Source organism: Pristiophorus japonicus, chromosome 3 (assembly GCF_044704955.1).
Source record: "Pristiophorus japonicus isolate sPriJap1 chromosome 3, sPriJap1.hap1, whole genome shotgun sequence".
Taxonomy (NCBI): domain Eukaryota; kingdom Metazoa; phylum Chordata; class Chondrichthyes; family Pristiophoridae; genus Pristiophorus; species Pristiophorus japonicus.
In genome coordinates this window covers 315,189,341-315,207,824 of record NC_091979.1, presented here as the reverse complement: position 1 = coordinate 315,207,824, position 18,484 = coordinate 315,189,341, and the positions used below count along the sequence as shown (strand labels likewise).

General features: G+C 47.4%; 1 protein-coding gene across 1 annotated transcript in view; it reads left to right on the top strand.

Moving 5' to 3' along the window:
- rnls (renalase, FAD-dependent amine oxidase) overlaps nt 1-18,204 on the top strand; it is a 219,958-nt gene extending 201,754 nt beyond the window's left edge. The window contains 4 exon segments of the mRNA XM_070876896.1: nt 1,452-1,625; nt 2,562-2,614; nt 2,616-2,738; nt 17,232-18,204. Of these exon segments, the coding sequence (XP_070732997.1) occupies nt 1,452-1,625; nt 2,562-2,614; nt 2,616-2,738; nt 17,232-17,384 (503 nt within the window). The 3' untranslated portion in view covers nt 17,385-18,204.
- The last annotated feature ends 280 nt before the right edge of the window (nt 18,205-18,484 follow it).

The following is an 18,484-nucleotide window of genomic DNA, read 5'->3' as shown; positions in this document are numbered from 1 at the left end:
CGTACCATGTGATACTACAAGCTGGTTTTAGAGAAGTAAAAGTAGTTATACTGCGCATTCACGCCATCCTTTAGGCAGGGAAGCCAGAACTCTGTACGTGTGTACCTAAACATAGAGTTGATAAAAAGACTCCTTACCTGGTACATTCCACACTATGATGCAGAACTTTTCCTGCCGCTATACGACAATTTTGGGGTCACTGTGTTGCACAATGTGCAGTATAACTCTCAGACATTGCTGCACGTCAGCCTCAAACATCTCGACAGTAATTCAGCCTCTCCTCTATTTTCGACACAATCTCCCTTACAAAAATCAGTGAATGGGACATTTTGTGAAAGGTTAGTTGACAGCGTTAACCCTGCTTAACCTGGGAGTTGATGCTACAAATCTAAAATAAACAGCAGGGGGAAGTGGCACAATGAAACTACATTAGTATAAACCCAACATTATTCAACCATCACCATCAATGAATGGACCTGTACTGGTACAAATGCCCCTGTACTCACTGTCGCAAAGTCATACACCACCCATTCAGTACAAGTACACTGTGAAACCGCATGGAAACCAATTTAAGAAACGGGATTCCCTGTCTGACAAAATGAGTGTTGTGAGGACAGATTTAAACAAGGAATGTAAGATGAAGTTACAAAAATATTAAACTGTTGGGTAGAAAATGGTTTATTTAATAGCCATGTATATATATATTTTTTTTCATTTTCTTATGATCCAGTGTTTAAAAAAAACAGGGTTCCGCTGCTTGAAGGTTTTTGCATCTGTACAAATGATGATTAGTGGTGTTTTGTGGCCAAGCCATTGGTGTGAAGTTAATCTATCTGGGACATGAGGCAGCTTCTCGATCCATTTAAACGCGGTTTAATGGTCACTTAATCCCGAACCGGTCTGCCTCGGCGCTCCTTTATGCCCACAAATAGCACACCTTCAGACATACTGACTGCAAACTTTCCATCTGCTCCCACTTTCCTTTCGTCCATTGAGGCTCGCCGTCTATTAGCAGTGCGTTTACAGCTGCTTGAAAAACAAAGTTTCATACCTTGGGCTCTCACGGCCAATCTTGTGGTGCACAAATGCATTTGTTAGCCTATTTCAAATACATTAAGGGGCTGATGGCTTAAAATGATTGTTTAGTGCAGATTGTGAATTGTCAGTGCAGTTTTTGCACTATGGAGTCCCGTCCCTTGAGGACAGAATTGAGAGTACTTAAACTGATTTCATTTTTGACCCTTAACACCCATCAGAGACACAAGCTCTTCACCCCATCTGTCTGAGCTGAATTTCAACCCAGGCCCCATTAGTAAATATTTGATGATGCACAGCTCTAATGCATTCGCGAATTAGTCAAATCATTATTGACTGCGCAAGTTGTACCCTGTTTCGAAAAAATAATATTGATTTTAAGCCACGGTACCTTTTGTTTTTTTTCTCTCCTGTAGTTATCAATGAATCGCAAAGGCAGCGACTGGAAGCGGCAAGTTATTCCTCTCGTTTTGCTTTGGCCCTTTTCTACAAAGCAGGCACGCAGATTGGTGTCCCCTGGGCAGCGAACTACATCACGAACAATCCCTGCATACGCTTCATCTCCATCGACAGTAAGAAACGCAGCTTAGGTCAGTGCTGACATTATTTTTCTCCATAACAGCAAAAGTTAACAGTCAATCCAATCCAAGCGGGCAGATTAACTGTAAACTTGTTGCAGAAATACTGACTCTCTTTCGGATGAGACGTTAAACATCTCCCCTCTCAGGTGGACGTAAAAGATCCAGTGGCACTATTTTGAGAGCAGGGGAGCTCTTCTGATGACCTGGCCAATATTTAGCCTTCAAACAACAGATTATCTGGTCATTATCATATTGCTGTTTATGGGATCTTGCTGTGCGTAATTTGGCTACATTACAACAGTGACTACACTCCAAATGTACTTCATCGGCTGTAAAGCACTTTGGGAGGTCATGAGGTCTTGAAAGACGCTATTTAAATGCAAGTCTTTCTTTCATATTTCAATTTTACAGAATCAAACTGATAATTTAATTACTTTTATTTTTAATTTTCTCCAGCTCACCTTCCCTGAAAACATTGGGCTAGGTTTTTAACTTGTCACTCGGTTGTAAAACTGGCATTGCAGATTAGCAGGCCGTTATAGAAACTGCTCGCCTTTCATTTCCATTGGAAAACACGGCACTGAGGCTAATTGTTGTGCTGTATGACCACTTTAGCTGAGGTCAGCCAACTCAGCGTAGACCAGGGATCCAACCTGGGACCATCCTGGCCTGGACGGCCTGGCTGTGCACTGCCTTCACCAAGCTGAGAATCAAGGATGCTCTCATCCTTTAGATATTCTAATCCATAGTATACATTCGATCCTTTGACACCCAACAAGAAATGGCATGGGTGGATATGAGCTATGAAAGCTGGTTGGTTTGAATGTGGATTGACAAGCGATGCTTCATTCTTTACTGATGCCTGACTGTATTGAGAGTACACAGAGTCAATCTCATTCATGACTATATAAATAGTTTTCCCATTCTTTTCGCTGGTTTGTATAGAATCCCCTGAGGTCGGACCTTCCATTGTTGTTCACACTACTGTTCAATTTGGAGCTGAAAATGTTGCATAAAGATAAGGAAGAGGTGGAGCCTCTGATCCTTGACCAGCTGCGCCAGGTTCTGCCAGGATTGCCCAGGTCTACCAGTACCAAGTGTCACAAGTGGAGGTACTCGCAGGTAATTCTGATTGTAATGATTACATTTCTTAACCAATTTTTCAATTCAGAGTAGAAACAAAAACTGATTATTTTTGTTAAGTTCAGAATAACTCCACGAGACTGCGTTGTACTCTCAAACCATTGTGACCTTGGTCTCTTTAATATAACTCCAAAGCGAGGCAGCAGCGTGATGGACTGCCTTTTATACCTGCTTGCTCCAGAGTACACAGGTGACCCATAGGTCTCCCACAGGTGTGCCCCCTAGTGGCAAGTCTTACACACAGGTGAGGTTCACATACATCATTTTTTTGTTGCTCGGCAGATGAAGCCAAAGAGTAGGATATCATTCAAGGGAAGGGATCTGCGCTTTTGTTTTGATTGCAGCATGTTCAAAGTAAACATTAGACAGAAACGACATTAAAAGGTGCAAGAACTATATAATAAATCTCGAATGCCATTGAAGTCTCCTAGCTGACATCCACTTTGTCAATCCATAGGATAAAATATTTGACTTTATCTAGTTGCAGGATGGAACATTTTTCAAATTGTCAAGGTAGCAGAATCTTGAACCAGATAAACTTTCTCTGGGGCTGAATTCTTTATCTAATTTGGGTGTCTCTCTGAAACTGGAATATCACATTGCCAGGCCACTGCATTTGATATCTATCCATTTAGAAATCTAAATCTTAAGCCGCATTGGTTAATAAATGAATAGGTAGCTGCATTTTGCTTTTCACAACCAATGCAGTGGCACCCATGTATTCTTCAGCAGTTGAACAAAATGAAGGAGACCTCGTTGAAGAAGGATTGGAGAGGACTTTCTAATCCATCTCCTTAGATCCGCTTATAAAGAAGCATTTATTAAAATCCTGGGAGCAAACCTGTAATTGTCTTTAATTCCCCCATTAGATTTGTCTTCTCCTTTCCTCCATTCAGTGATTCCTTGCTGTTGTACAGTTGTATTGAGTCAGGGAGCGGAAGGAGCAGCGTGGAGGCCTGGCCCAGCAGGCTGACCGGCCCCGGCCTGCGAGCACCAGTGGAGCAGGCTGGGAAGCAGAAGGAGCTGTGTAGCGGCCTATCACTCCAGGGAGCAGCACGTGCTGGAGCTGGAGAGCGACAGCAGCGAAGAGGGACATCACCAAGATCCAGGTCAGTGATTGGAGCGTGGGCAGATACAGCAGGAGCGGCAAGGTCAGGGCGAAGGAGCGGCGAGAGATTGTAGAGGGATGTGGTCATGGCCCAGAAGAGGCGCAAGTTCGGGGCCCAGAAGAGGAGAGGGCCCAGGGGCAACACGGGCCACACTGCGATATGTGTGTGCACTAGGTCTGTGCAGCAGAGCTGGTCTCCAGTCGTCTTAGTTAACTCTCACCACTGGACCAAGACCTAGCTCTGTCAAGCCCGTGTGGTGGCTGGTGTGCAACGGCCACCACACGTTAAAAAAATCCACGCACAGGCATCTTCCACCCTTCAAGATTTAGTTCGGGACCTGGAATATTAGGTCCATCAGTGAAACACCGGTGAACCTTTAGACGTGGAAGCAAGTCATCCTCGATTCGAGGGACTGCCTATGATGAATACAGTTACACAGGCACCAGTTACCATCCAACATCTTGCTCAAGTGGCCATTCTTCATTTATGTACCGAGACAGTGAGGGTTGGATTTTCCTCCTGTTTATAGTGGGATTAAGACAGTAAGGCCTAATACCTCAAAGCTATCAGTCTTGTGCCAGAATTACCCTCAACAAAAATTATGACATCCCCATCCCTATCCCTTTAAAGCCCTCTGAGAGTCGGTCCATCATATTTAAAATGGGTCACATGGGTGTGACTAACCCCCACACACATTTTCCCTAACCTCTGCCCCAAACCCATCCCAAACTATTACCGGCACCATATAACTGGCAGTATGAGCATATGTATTGTCCCTTTGAAGGCTAGCAGAACCCCTTGTGACAGGCTGTGTGAGTTGATAGCATGGTTGTGAGTTCATCTGGTGCTTGAGTGCTTGTAGAGGTTGCCCTTTGCATTAGTTCCCCTGATACGCTGGTGATGACCGAGAAAGTGTATAGGAGATAAGGAGGTGGGTGAAGGCTATATCTTGGCAGAGGCAATACCTTGACTTACTTTGATGAGGCCAATAAACCTCTTCCTGCACTGACACCTTCTGAAATTTCCCTCCATGCAGTCTGAATTACCATCTTATGGGGCTTCCTGCCCTCTACCTTGTTATGTATGTAAACCTGTAAATACCATGTCTAACCACTAGAGGGCTTATCCCCTGGAGTCCCAAGGGATCCCACAATCCCTTGGGAGCACCTGTATATAAGGAGGCCTCAAAGGCTGGAGAGGCACTCTGAGATCTATAATAAAGGACTATGGTCACACCTTTGAGCTTGCAGTATCTAGTCTGACTCTTTATTCAAGACATAACAACTGGTGACAAGATACAAATGACGAATCCCAGCACAACAATGCAGAGAACCATGGGCATCCTGGAGAAATTTTCAGAGGGAGATGATTGGAAAACCTTCATGGAGCGACTCAACCAATACTTCGTGGCCAACGAACTGGAAGGAGAAATGAACGCTGCCAAACGAAGGGCGCTCCTCCTCACCGTTTGCGGGGCACCAACATATGGCCTCATGAAAAATCTGCTCGCTCCAGCAAAACCCACACACAAGTCGTATGATGAGTTGTGCACACTGGTCCAGGCGCATCTAAACCTGAAGGAAAGCGAACTGATGGCGAGGTATCGGTTCTACACGTACAAAAGGTCTGAAGGCCAGGAAGTGGCGAGCTACGTCGCCGAGCTAAGGCGCCTTGTAGGACATTGCGAATTTGAAGGATACTTGGGGCACATGCTCAGGGACTTCTTTGTACCTGGCATTGGCCATGAAGTAATAATTCACAAACTTTTAACTGTAGAGACTCCAACCTTGAGTAAAGCCATAGCGGTAGCCCTGGCGTTGATCGCCACCAGTGACAATACCAAACAAATTTCTCAGCACACGAGTGCTGTTGCAAGTACTGTGAACAAAGTAACATTGTTTTCAAATCGAAATGTACAGGGCAGGACATACACACCTGCAGCTACACGTCCGCAGATGACTCAGATTCCACCATCAAGGGTGGCGAAGACAAGGCCATTAACACCTTGTTGACGCTGCGGGGGTGATCATTGTTTCCATTCATGCCGCTTCAAAGGATATGTCTGCAAGGGCTGTGGAACAATGGGACATCCCCACGCAAACCCTGCTCATCCTGCAATCCACCATGTTGCAGAGGAGGACAGATCCACGGTGGATCATGATGAGCCAGAGCTTCAGAATGAGGAGGCAGCGATATATGGGGTGCACACATTTACCACAAAGTGTCCCCCAATAATGCTGAAGGTTGAATTAAATGGACTCCTGGTGTTGGAGCTGGACACGGGCGCAAGCCAGTCCATAATGAGCAAAAAGACTTTCGATAAACTGTGGTGGAGCAAGGCCTCAAGGCCAGTCCTGACTCCCATTCATACCAAACTGAGAATGTACACAAAGGAACTGATTTCCGTAATCAGCAGTGCTACCGTAAAGGTCTCCTATGATGGAGTGGTGCACGAGTTACCACACTGCGTGGTTCTGGGCGATGGCCCCACGCTGTTCGGCAGGAGCTGGCTGGGAAAGACGTCCGTCGATGACACCTCGTGCCCAGGTCCTAAACAAGTTACCCTCGCTGTTCGAACCGGGCATCGGGAAGTTCCAAGGAGCAAAAGTGCAGATCCATTTGATTCAGGGGGCGCGACCCATCCATCACAAGGCGAGAGCGGTACCGTACATGATGAGAGAGAGGGTGGAGATCAAGCTGGACAGGCTGCAAAGAGAGGGCATCATTTCGCCAATCGAATTCAATGAGTGGGCCAGTCCGATTGTTCCAGTCCTCAAGGGAAACGGCACCGTCAGAATCTGTGGTGATTACAAAGTAACTATCAATCGTTTCTCACTGGAGGATCAATACCCGCTACCAAAGGCAGATCTATTTGTACCACTGTCAGGAGGGAAAACGTTCATGAAGCTGAACTTGACCTCGGCTGACATGACGCAGGAGCTAGAGGAATCATCGAAAGGCCTCACCTGCATCAACACGCATAAAGGTCTCTTCATTTACAAGAGATGCCTGTTTGGGATTCGATTGGCCGCGGCGATATTCCAGAGGAATATGGAAAGCTTACTGAAGTCGGTCTCGCACACCGTGGTCTTCCTGGACGACATCCTGGTGACAGGTCGGGGCACCGTCGAGCATCTGCAGAACCTGGAGGAGGTTCATAGTCGGCTTAATCGTGTGGGGCTCAGGCTAAAACGCTCGAAGTGTGTTTTCCTGGTGCCTGAAGTGGAGTTCCTGGGGAGAAGAATCGCGGCAGACGGCATCAGTCCCACCGATTCGAAGACGGAGGCAATCAAGAATGCACTGAGACCACAGAATGTGACGGAGCTGCGGTCGTTTCTAGGACTCCTGAACTAATTTGGTAACTTCTTACCGGGTCTTAGCACATTGTTAGAACCCTTGCATTCTTTCTTGCATAAAGGAGATGAATGGGTATGGGGTAAAAGCCAAGAAAATGCCTTTGAGAAAGCTAGGAAGCTGTTATGTTCAAACAAATTGCTTGTGTTGTACGATCCATGTAAGCGTTTGGTACTAGCATGTGATGCATCGTCGTACAGGGCCGGGTATGTATTGCAACAAGCCAATGAATTCGGGAGATTGCAACTGGTTGCTTATGTATCCAGAAGTCTGTCTAAGGCCGAGAGGGCCTACAGTATGATTGAAAAAGAAGCATGAAATAAAACGTGTGTTTACGGGGTAAAGAAAATGTATCAATATCTGTTTGGGCTCAAATTTCAATTAGAAACCGACCATAAGCCGCTTATCTCCCTCTCTTCTGAAAGCAAGGGGATAAATACGAATGTATCGGCCCGCATCCAGAGATGGGCGCTCATGTTATCCGCATACAACTACGCCATCCGCCACAGGCCAGGCACAGAAAACTGTGCCAATGCTCTCAGCAGTCTGCTATTGGCCGGGGTGGAGATGGCACAGCCCACAGATTTAGTCATGCTAATGGAAGCATTTGAGAGTGGGCCCGACAGATTAGAACCTGGATGAGCCAGGACCCCTTACTGTCCTTAGTAAAACACTGTGTGCTCCACGGGAGTTGGTCTAGTGCCCCGTTAGAGATGCAGGTAGAAATAAAGCTGTACCACCGGCGCAAAGATGAAATGTTATACAGGCAGACTGCCTCCTATGGGGAAATCGGGTAGTGGTGCCAAAAAAGGGCAGGGACACTTTCATTCGCGATCTCCGCAGCACCCACCCAGGCATCGTAATGATGAAAGCGATAGCCAGATCCCACGTGTGGTGGCCCGGTATTGATGCAGACTTAGAGTCCTGCGTGCACAAATGTAATACATGTTCACAGTTAAGCAGTGCACCCAGGGAGGCGCCACTAAGTTTATGGTCCTGGCCCTCCAAACCGAGGTCCAGGGTCCATGTCGACTATGTAGGCCCATTCTTGGGAAAAATGTTCTTAGTGTTTGTAGATGCGTTCTATGTGTGATAAATGAATGTGTGATAATATCGGCAAGCACGTCTGCTGCCACCATTGAAAGCCTAAGGGCCATGTTTGCCACACACGGCCTGCCTGATGTCCTTGTAAGTGACAATGGGCCATGCTTTACCAGTGCCGAGTTCAAGGAGTTCATGACCTGCAATGGGATCAAATATGTCACATCTGCCCCATTTAAACCAGCATCCAACGGTTAGGCAGAACGAGCAGTTCAAACAATCAAACAGAGCTTGAAAAGTGTAATTGAAGGCTCACTGCAGACTTGATATCCCAAGTCCTGCTCAGTTACTGCACAAGACCCCATTCCCTCACTGGGGTCCCTCCCGCTGAACTGCTCATGAAAAGGGCACTTAAGTAAAGGCTCTCGTTAGTCCACCCTGATCTACACGAACAGGTAGAGAGCAGGCGGCTTCAACAGAATACATATTATGATTGCGCAAATGTGTCACGCAAAATTTAGATAAATAGAAACATAGAAACATAGAATTAGGCTTCCTGACACTGTTTTGGCCAAAGAGGGGAGTAGGGTGTTTGTGGTCAAACTCTCAAATGGACTCACCTGCAGGAAACACTTGGACCAAACCAAACTCAGATTTATGGACTATCCAGAACAATCCACAATAGGCTCCACCTTTTTCGACCCTCCAACACACACACACAAGTGGCAACTGACCCAGCGGTTGACCACGACGCAGAACCCATCACCCGCAGCAGCCCAGCAAGACTCACCACCCCCCGGCAGTCCAGCAAGGCCAGCTGCGCAGCAGCCCAGTGAGGGCCCAACAAACGACTCACCAAACCAGCATTTGCACCGAGACGATCAACCAGAGAAAGGAAGGCTCCAGATCGACTCACATTGTAAATAGTTACACTATTGACTTGGGGGGGAGTATTGTTATGTATGTAAACCTGTAAATACCATGTCTAACCACCAGAGGGCTTATCCCCTGGAGTCCCAAGGGATCCCACAATCCCTTGGGAGCACCTGTACATAAGGAGGCCTCACAGGCTGGAGAGGCACTCTGAGATCTGTAATAAAGGCCTACGGTCACACCTTACTTTGAGCTTGCAGTATCTGATCTGACTCTTTATTCAAGACATAACATACCTAACAGTTGATCCCTTCTTTCCCTGGCTTCAGCCTGGAACACCTCCATGAATGCAGCAGAGAGTTTGGGAACTTTCCTGCTGGTGACTTCCTCCCTCCCTTCCCCCATCCAAGGCCGCTGCTCCTTAAACTTACTGCTCGAAAAGTGATGTCTCCCTTTAACTTGCTGCAGCCACCAAATCTCCCTCCATCCCAGTGGCAGTAACCCTATCAGGGGTGTTTTTTCTGTTCCAGACACACCCTGCTTGGCAAATAAGTACCTTGGGCAGTTAGTGGCGGAATCATGTGGACAGGTAGTAGTCCCGCTCTGCCACTAAGCCACCAACAGGAGGAGAAGCAACAGACTATTTGACCTTGGGAGATATGTTGGCCAAGTCCATCCTTAACTGACATCCACTTGCATGCATGCTCGCACGCACACATACACAAGACGTCAATCAGGAATGGAAACCCTGGCCAATTTCCCCATCCTTAATCCAGGGACATTAAAACCAGTTATAGTCCCCATTACCAGCACCCCAGCTCAGAACAGGTAATTCAGCACAGACTCGGGATCGAACCTGGGACCTTCCTGGTGTTCACGGCTCAGTGGCTTAACCAACCGATCCCTGGGGGGATCATTTGATGTTTACAAGATCAAAGTCTTAAACTGGTTAAACTTGTTCCTAAGCTAAACATTTTTAAAAGGCAGCCTCTTGGAACGCTAAAATGGAATGCTTACAGTCCTTGCTATTCAAGTTTTCATAATTGGATTTGAATGGAAAATTTAAATGTGTATATACTTGTCCAAATAGAAACATTTCATTTTCTTTGGAACACAGATCTGAGTTTTACAGTGTGATAGCTTCACCTCAAGTACAGACAGAGCCAGTTCCCACATTCAGTAACTGTTATCAGCTAGAGTCGGGCGTGTTACTGTTCGAAGTGTTGTAGTTTTACCAGCTGCACAAGGGCAAGTGGAAGTGCTACTGCACGCTGCTCGTGTTATATATAGAAACAGAGCACTCCGTAGTCACTGATAATGTGATAATCTTGCCCAAAAATATGTTGGCTCCTAACTGTGTGGGCTGAAGAGAAGTGCAGTTCTGGTAGTGCTCGGAGCTCAGAAGTACCAGCGATGGTGTAGCAAAGCATACTGACGAGATGGAATGTCAGATTAATGGAGTGCACAGAAAACATACAGAACCTCTAACAGTGACTTCCATACTAATGGGTTATTAGCACTTACAGTTGTCTATCGCTGTTACATGCTAACACAAATTAATGACATTTAACACTGGGGCAAAATTCTGTGCTAATACATAGGGGTCGATATTAGCCCCTCCATAATGGGCGGGAAAGGGTCAGATATAAATTCAAAACCGCGAATCCAACCTGCTGCCGACATGCCGACCACCATTTTTACAGTGGCGGGTGCATGGCATGTCTAGGAGAGTCAGGACACTTCATTATCATATTTAAATCAGGCTCCCACAGTGCAGATGGAAGCCTGATTTAAATTTAACTCTTGCCGGACGGGTTTCCCAGAATTCGGGAAACCCAGCATCAAAATGGGGACTGGAGCAGCTAGCTCCAGCAGGAAAGTGCATTTTAGCAGTGCTCATGAATCAGGGGGTGCAGGATTGCCCCCCTGAAACCTCAAAGCAAACCTTCTGCCGATCGTGACTTCCCTCGCTACCGTGATGGGATGACCCCTGCCCCCACCAACCCCCGAGCATTACTGGAGACCGTCCCCAACATTCCCCAGCTGGGGCCTTCTCCCAATGTCCTTCCAGTCAGCCATCCAGTCAATCTAACTGGCTCTCGGGCAGGAAACTGAATTAAAAATTGATAATGAGGTTCTGCCGTTAAGTCTGGCAGGACCTCTGCATTCCCAGGATTTCTGAGTTTCCCCCGTTCCCTAGTTTGGTATTTGTTATATATGCAGACTATAGATATACTCTCTCTGTAGTCACTGTATAGTTGCATAAGAGACATGTTACCTGATATACGATCAATAAGGCTTACACTGTGTATATACTATAACGGACATGATCTTTGCAGCGCGACAGCTGCAGGAAAAATGCAGGGAACAGCGCCAGCCCTTATACATGGCCTTCTTCGACCTTACAAAGGCCTTCGACACTGTCAACCGCGAGGGTCTATGGAGCGTCCTCCTCCGTTTCGGATGCCCCCAAAAGTACGTCACCATACTCCGCCTGCTCCACGACGACATGCAGGCCGTGATCCTTACCAACGGATCCATCACAGACCCAATCCATGTCCGGACCGGGGTCAAGCAGGGCTGCGTCATCGCCCCATCCCTCTTCTCAATCTTCCTCGCTGCCATGCTCCACCTCACAGTTGATATGCTCCCTTCTGGAGTGGAACTAAACTACAGAACCAGTGGGAAGCTGTTCAACCATTGCCATTTCCAGGCCAGGTCCAAGACCACTCCAACCTCTGTCGTCGAGCTACAGTACGCGGATGACGCCTGCGTCTGTGCACACACACAGGCTGAACTCCAGGACATAGTTGATGTATTTACCGAGGCGTATGAAAGCATGGGCCTTACGCTAAACATTAGTAAGACAAAGGTCCTCCACCAGCCTGTCCTCGCCGCACAGCACTGCCCCCCAAATATCAAGATCCACGGTGTGGCCCTGGACAACGTGGACCACTTCCCCTATCTTGGGAGCCTCCTATCAACAAGAGCAGGCATTGATGATGAGATCCAACTCCACCTCCAGTGCACCAGTGCAGCCTTCGGCCGCCTGAGGAAAAGAGTGTTTGAAGATCAGTCCCTCAAAACTGTCACCAAGCTCATGGTCTATAAGGCCATAGTAATACCCGCCCTCCTGTATGGCTCAGAGACGTGGACCATGTACAGTAGACACCTCAAGTCACTGGAGAAATACCACCAGCGATGTCTCCGCAAGATCCTGCAAATCCCCTGGGAGGACAGACACACAAACATTAGCATCCTCGTCCAGGCCAACATCCCCAGCATTGAAGCACTGACCACACTTGATCAGCTCCGTTGGGCAGGCCACATTGTTCGCATGCCAGACACGAGACTCCCAAAGCAAGCGCTCTACTCGTAACTCGTCCACAGCAAACGAGCCAACGGCAGGCAGAGGAAACGTTACAAGGACACCCTCAAAGCCTCCCTGATAAAGTGCAACATCCCCACTGACACCTGGGAGTCCTTGGCCATAGACCGTCCTAAGTGGAGGAAGTGCATCCGGGAGGGCGCTGAGCTCCTCGAGTATCGTCGCCGAGAGCATGCAGAAATCAAGCGCAGGCAGCGGAAGGAGCATACGGCAAACCAGGCTCCCTGCCCACCCTTTCCCTCAACGATTATCTGTCCGACCTGTGACAGAGACTGTGGTTCTCGTATTGGGCTGTACAGTCACTTAAGAACTCATGCTAAGAGTGGAAGCAAGTCTTCCTCGATTTTGAGGGACTGCCTATGATGATGATGACTATGCTGGCACCACTAGAAGGTGCAACCGGTGGAGACCGGGGGGTTCCTGCCCCTGTGGCAGAAGCTGTCCACCAGAGGGCACTGCAATGGGAGACCTGAGGGTCACCTGCATAGGTGTGCAGGGCCCAGTATAAAAGGCTGCCCACATGCTTGTGCCTCACTCTGAAGTTACGAATAAAGGACCAAGGTCACTACAGTTTGAGTACAACACATTCGTGGAGTCATTCATAAGTGCATTACAGACATAACATTTAACAGAGATTTGAGCGCCTCTTGCTTTGTTTAAGGGATAAAAATCCACTTCACTAATTCTTCTACCTTTTTCATCATTTCCTTTTAAGCTACCTCGTATTGTCTCTTCTGCCTCCCTTCTTCTTGTACTTCCAGAGTCCTGGACTACAATGCAGGTGAAAAGTCGGGTGTCTGTTGAACCAGGGCAATGTAAATACCCTTTTTCATCGCCCACTAGAAGGTGTAAGATCTCTGGGTGATTTAAGTAGATGAGAGCATTCCGGAGCAGCAAAACTTTAGATGGCATAAATTCACCTTGGGTGGCAGAGCAAAACAGGGGATAGCAAATCGGCAGCCAGTTTTGCACTGTGCCCAATTTTCCTTTCCATTGAAGTGCAAATTGGGCTGTCAGTTCCCTATAGCCCGCTTTGCATTAGTGCACAAGACTAATTAATACCCATATCAGTCCCAAAAAGCCTGTCCTTGTTCCTGTCTACCTACTTTCTCAGCACATCCACAATACCTGTCTCTCTCCAAAAACACATGCTTTGGTTTGATAACACTCCTGTGAAGCACCTTGGGATGTTTTACGACGTTAAAGGTGCTATATAAATGCAAGTTATTGATGCTTATTTTCCTTTCTTCCTCGTGGGTAAGTGCCCGGCCCTCTCCAGCTCTCCCTGCAACAGTACATCTGCAGTCGTGCTCACCATATGGAAAATCACAAAGCACTCTGCGGCACAGTATGCTGGAGCTCGCACACGATGGCCAACACACCACTTCAACATAAAGCACCTTTTTGTGTGCTGAGCATTAAACTGCTGTGTGTGTGTGTGTGTGTGTGGGACTGGCAAAGGGAACATTGAATCTCAACCGTGGCTGATATTTAGTCTGATTTCCTCCAGAAGGCAATTTAACAGTTTTAGTTGGAAAAAAAAGTAGTAAATCCATTCCCCCATTTATCAAATAAATATACTCGTATTATAATCTGTGATTATAGCCTAGAAGTCACTAGTTGTGCTATTAGTGCACAATGCTTAATGCATTCATATGGCATTTCTTTGTCTATCTTAACCAAGGTTTGAATCCATTTAAAGTGGAGATGGGCATGGAGGAAACTAATGATGCTTGGAGTGGCGAAGGATTGGTAACAGTGTCTAAAGTCATGTTTGTAATGGTAAAGTGTCTTTGTCTTCTCCTTGGTCCTTATTTAGAAAGAAAACAAAATGGCATTTAGAAAAAGTATCGGGAATAAAGGTGGAGATATATATGGGGCATTTGTGCCTCCTGTTAGTGCCCCCAGGGATGCCCTAATGAATTTTTGCCCGGGTACGGCGCCGCTGACGACTCCCGCGGCAACCAGTAGCACCCCGCAGAAGCCGGTAGTGGACCGCTCCGCTGTGCCGGCGTGCGCAGCAACCCGTTTTCGCCCGGGAGCAAAAATCTGGTATCGCCCCCCCCCCCTGCAGCTGCGCCGGGCGATGCCAGCGATAGCTTCAGGGACTGACGGCCGCTCGCGGGGCGAAATGTAAAGGGGAGGTGGGGAATTGGGGGGGAAAAAATGGTCGACTTACCGGTCGCGCCCTTCTTCATATTTTAGATCGCGGTGTCAAGTGTCGCTCCTCTTGTGCGTCTGGCTGCTGTCACGGCACCCCAGTTGGGGGACCCAGTTCTCGCCCACAGAGTAGGCAGTTTGGCCCTCCCTTTTATGAGTGTGGGGCCCTGTCTACGCAGCAGCACTACGCGTCCTGCCGTCTAGCGCTGTGCCCCTCACGGAGCCCTTCCGCCCCGCTCATGCCCCACTCGCGCCCCACAGAGCCAAGTGGAGTGGGATATTTTGCACTCCACTTTCTCTCGGGGGTGGTAACCCGAATATAGGTCACGGCTGTTAGCACCCCCAAACGGGGCGATACGCAATTTCTCCCCCAAAGTATTTGCAGGTCGTTATTACAAGACCACTTCAACAAATCAGGTTAAGAACACTTGGCCTTTCATCTGAGACTGTTGTATAAGTAGTTGTAATTGATGAATGCAATTGCCTGTTGGATTTTAGAAGTGCTCCTCAAGCTGGGATGGGATGGGGGAAGTCACTCAGCACCGTTGGGAATCAATCCTCCTCAGGTAACAAAGGCGTCACCCAGACACAGAGATCAAGATGCAGACAGTCTCAGATACACAACCAGGTTCATTCTTAGTCAATACAATGTGAACTTTACATCAAACTGTATTAATCACATTTTCTAATCCCTGCTTTCCAACATTCCTCTTCAATTTGTACACCCAGTGTTGTGATTCCATTATCCTAGTCATTTTTTCAATTTACCTTTTAGAAATTTCCATGGTGCCTTTAAGAGCTACCATTCAATACTTTCTCTGTAAAAATAACAGCTAACAGACCAAATAGAAGATAATTGGCTTCCGCTAATTGGTCAATCATATCACAGACTCCATCTTCTGTTTAAGTGATATTATATAAAGCCCCAGTACACACAATTTTTCCATTTTATTTACTTGGCATAGCAAATGGACCCAGTGTCATAGAGTGCAACTTTTTAATGTGGCTGATTTATTCACAGTGATTTTATTGAGCAGCAAAAGTCTTATTTGAACAAATACCTGTTATTGTTGCTTGCAACCCATTGTCACTTTTAGACAAGTGATAATAAATGTTATTGAGATCATGGTCATTCAATCTGGATTCAATTTTATCTGCAATGGAGCCTTCATTAATTCACATGTTGTGATCTATTACAAAAAGCGCTAGAAATTTCTGTTGGCAATGTGAGTGAACTAACACAGCGCATTCGTATGACATTCTATTTTAACAGCACCGTTAACCGGCTTATCTGAAATAGATTAACACTGCTGTTAAAATAGTAAAGGAACATCATACAAGTATTTGTCCATTAATACTTTCAATTTTACAGGCTCTATTCTCCTAATATGAGCTGTTCAAGTGTCACCTGAAAGATTTTTATTGTGAAAGTGAGCGATAAAGCTCAACAGATCAGAGACTGGATGACCAGGTAACAGTTCTGCTGGTCCTTCAAAGCTGAAGCAGTTCCTATAACTGGTGAAGACATCGTCCTTTCTTCCATGACCTTGCCATTGGGAAGTCGCTTTTGAGCATTGCTGGCAACAAAAAAACTGGGCCTCTTTTTTCAACACAGCCAGTGACATCCAGAGGGGTCTGTAGTTTATTTTTGTAACATAAACAGTCTCTGAAGCACTGCACATGACAGGAATTACTGGCACAGCACGCTCAAATGGGAGATGGAGTCTTCAACAGGGAGGGTGGGAGTTCATAATCCTCAACTGGGAGCGCGAGAGATGGCAATCCTGAACTGGGAGGGCGGGAGATGACAATCCTGAACTGGGAGCGCGGGAGATGACAATCCTGAACTGGGAGGGCGGGAGATGACAATCCTGAACTGGGAGGGCGGGAGATGACAATCCTGAACTGGGAGCGGGGAGATGACAATCCTGAACTGGGAGCCCGGGAGATGGCAAACCTGAACTGGGAGCGCTGAGATAACAATCATGAACTGGGAGGGCGGGAGATGACAATCCTGAATTGGAATGGCAATCCTGAACTGGGAGCGCGGGAGATGACAATCCTGAACTGGGAGCGCGGGAGATGACAATCCTGAACTGGGAGGGCGGGAGATGATAATCCTGAACTGGGAGCCCGGGAGATGGCAAACCTGAACTGGGAGCGCTGAGATAACAATCATGAACTGGGAGGGCGGGAGATGACAATCCTGAACTGGGAGGGCGGGAGATGACAATCCTGAATTGGAATGGCAATCCTGAACTGGGAGCGCGGGAGATGACAATCCTGAACTGGGAGCGCGGGAGATGACAATCCTGAGCTGGGAGCGCGGGAGATGACAATCCTGAACTGGGAGGGCGGGAGATGATAATCCTGAACTGGGAGCCCGGGAGATGGCAATCCTGAACTGGGAGGGCGGGAGATGACAATCCTGAACTGGGAGCGCGAGAGATGACAATCCTGAACTGGGAGCGCGGGAGATGGCAATCCTGAACTGGGAGGGCGGGAGATGACGATCCTTAAAATAATTTCTAATTGCTTTTTTTGCAGGTCATCAATGCAGTCTCGAACTGTCCGGGACAAATGACGCTTGGTGTTCAGCCACTTCTTGTGTGTGGGGGTGATGCCTTTACACACTCAAACTTCGATGGCTGCACAGAATCAGCCTTAGCAATCTTGGATGTGTTCAAATGTCATTTTTAAAAGTCTGCATCTTGTAATTCTGGATACTTCACTTTGTCTCTGATCTCATTCATTATTGCAAACCCCCATTAATGGAGGGCTGTTCAGTGTATCAATAGCCCCCAGAGAATTTGGTGCATAGATCATATTTGCATCTGAACTAGAAAATAATGGAAACATATGTTATGCATTTGACATTGAGATCCAGGGAGACAGCTCTAAGTACACTGAAAAACTGACTAGCAGCAGTAGTAATCCAAGGAAGAAAGTAATGATTCCGTGTGTAGTGACTGAGGCTATTATTCAGAGCTTTAGAAAATGCAACTGTCAGCCAAATTTCACACTATATGTTCCATGTATCGTAACATTAAACCATTTTATGTTCTAAACTGCAAATCCAGACACACAGCAGTTTTCACATTAAAGTAATTTTTGGGGATTTTCTTTAGATTTTGCTTATTTCCACGAGAGTAAATAGCCTCCATGACTGATTAAACACGGAACAACACTATCACTATCAGGCAGGTGGGGACATGAGTTCCTTTTCTTTCTTCATCGTGACAATCATTTACTAATCTTGGCTCGCATTCAGAACTCGCCTTCCCTCACCGGGTGAGTTTAAGGTCATTCCTAGCAGGGGAGAGGTGTGCAGGCTCCCTCATCTCAGGGGAGAGGCCTGTAGGCTCCCTCATCACAGGGGAGAGGCCTGCAGGCTCTATTATCTCAGGGGAGAGGCCTGCAGGCTCCCTCATCTCAGGGGAGAGGCCTGCAGGCTCCCTCATCTCAGGGGAGAGGCCTGCAGGCTCTATTATCTCAGGGGAGAGGCCTGCAGGCTCCCTCATCTCAGGGGAGAGGCCTGCAGGCTCCCTCATCTCAGGGGAGAGGCCTGCAGGCTCCCTCATCTCAGGGGAGAGGCCTGCAGGCTCCCTCATCTCAGGGGAGAGGCCTGCAGGCTCCCTCATCTCAGGGGAGAGGCCTGCAGCCTCCCTCATCTCAGGGGAGAGACCTGCAGCCTCCCTCATCTCAGGGGAGAGGCCTGCAGGCTCCCTCATCTCAGGGGAGAGGCCTGCAGGCTCCCTCATCTCAGGGGAGAGGCCTGCAGGCTCTATTATCTCAGGGGA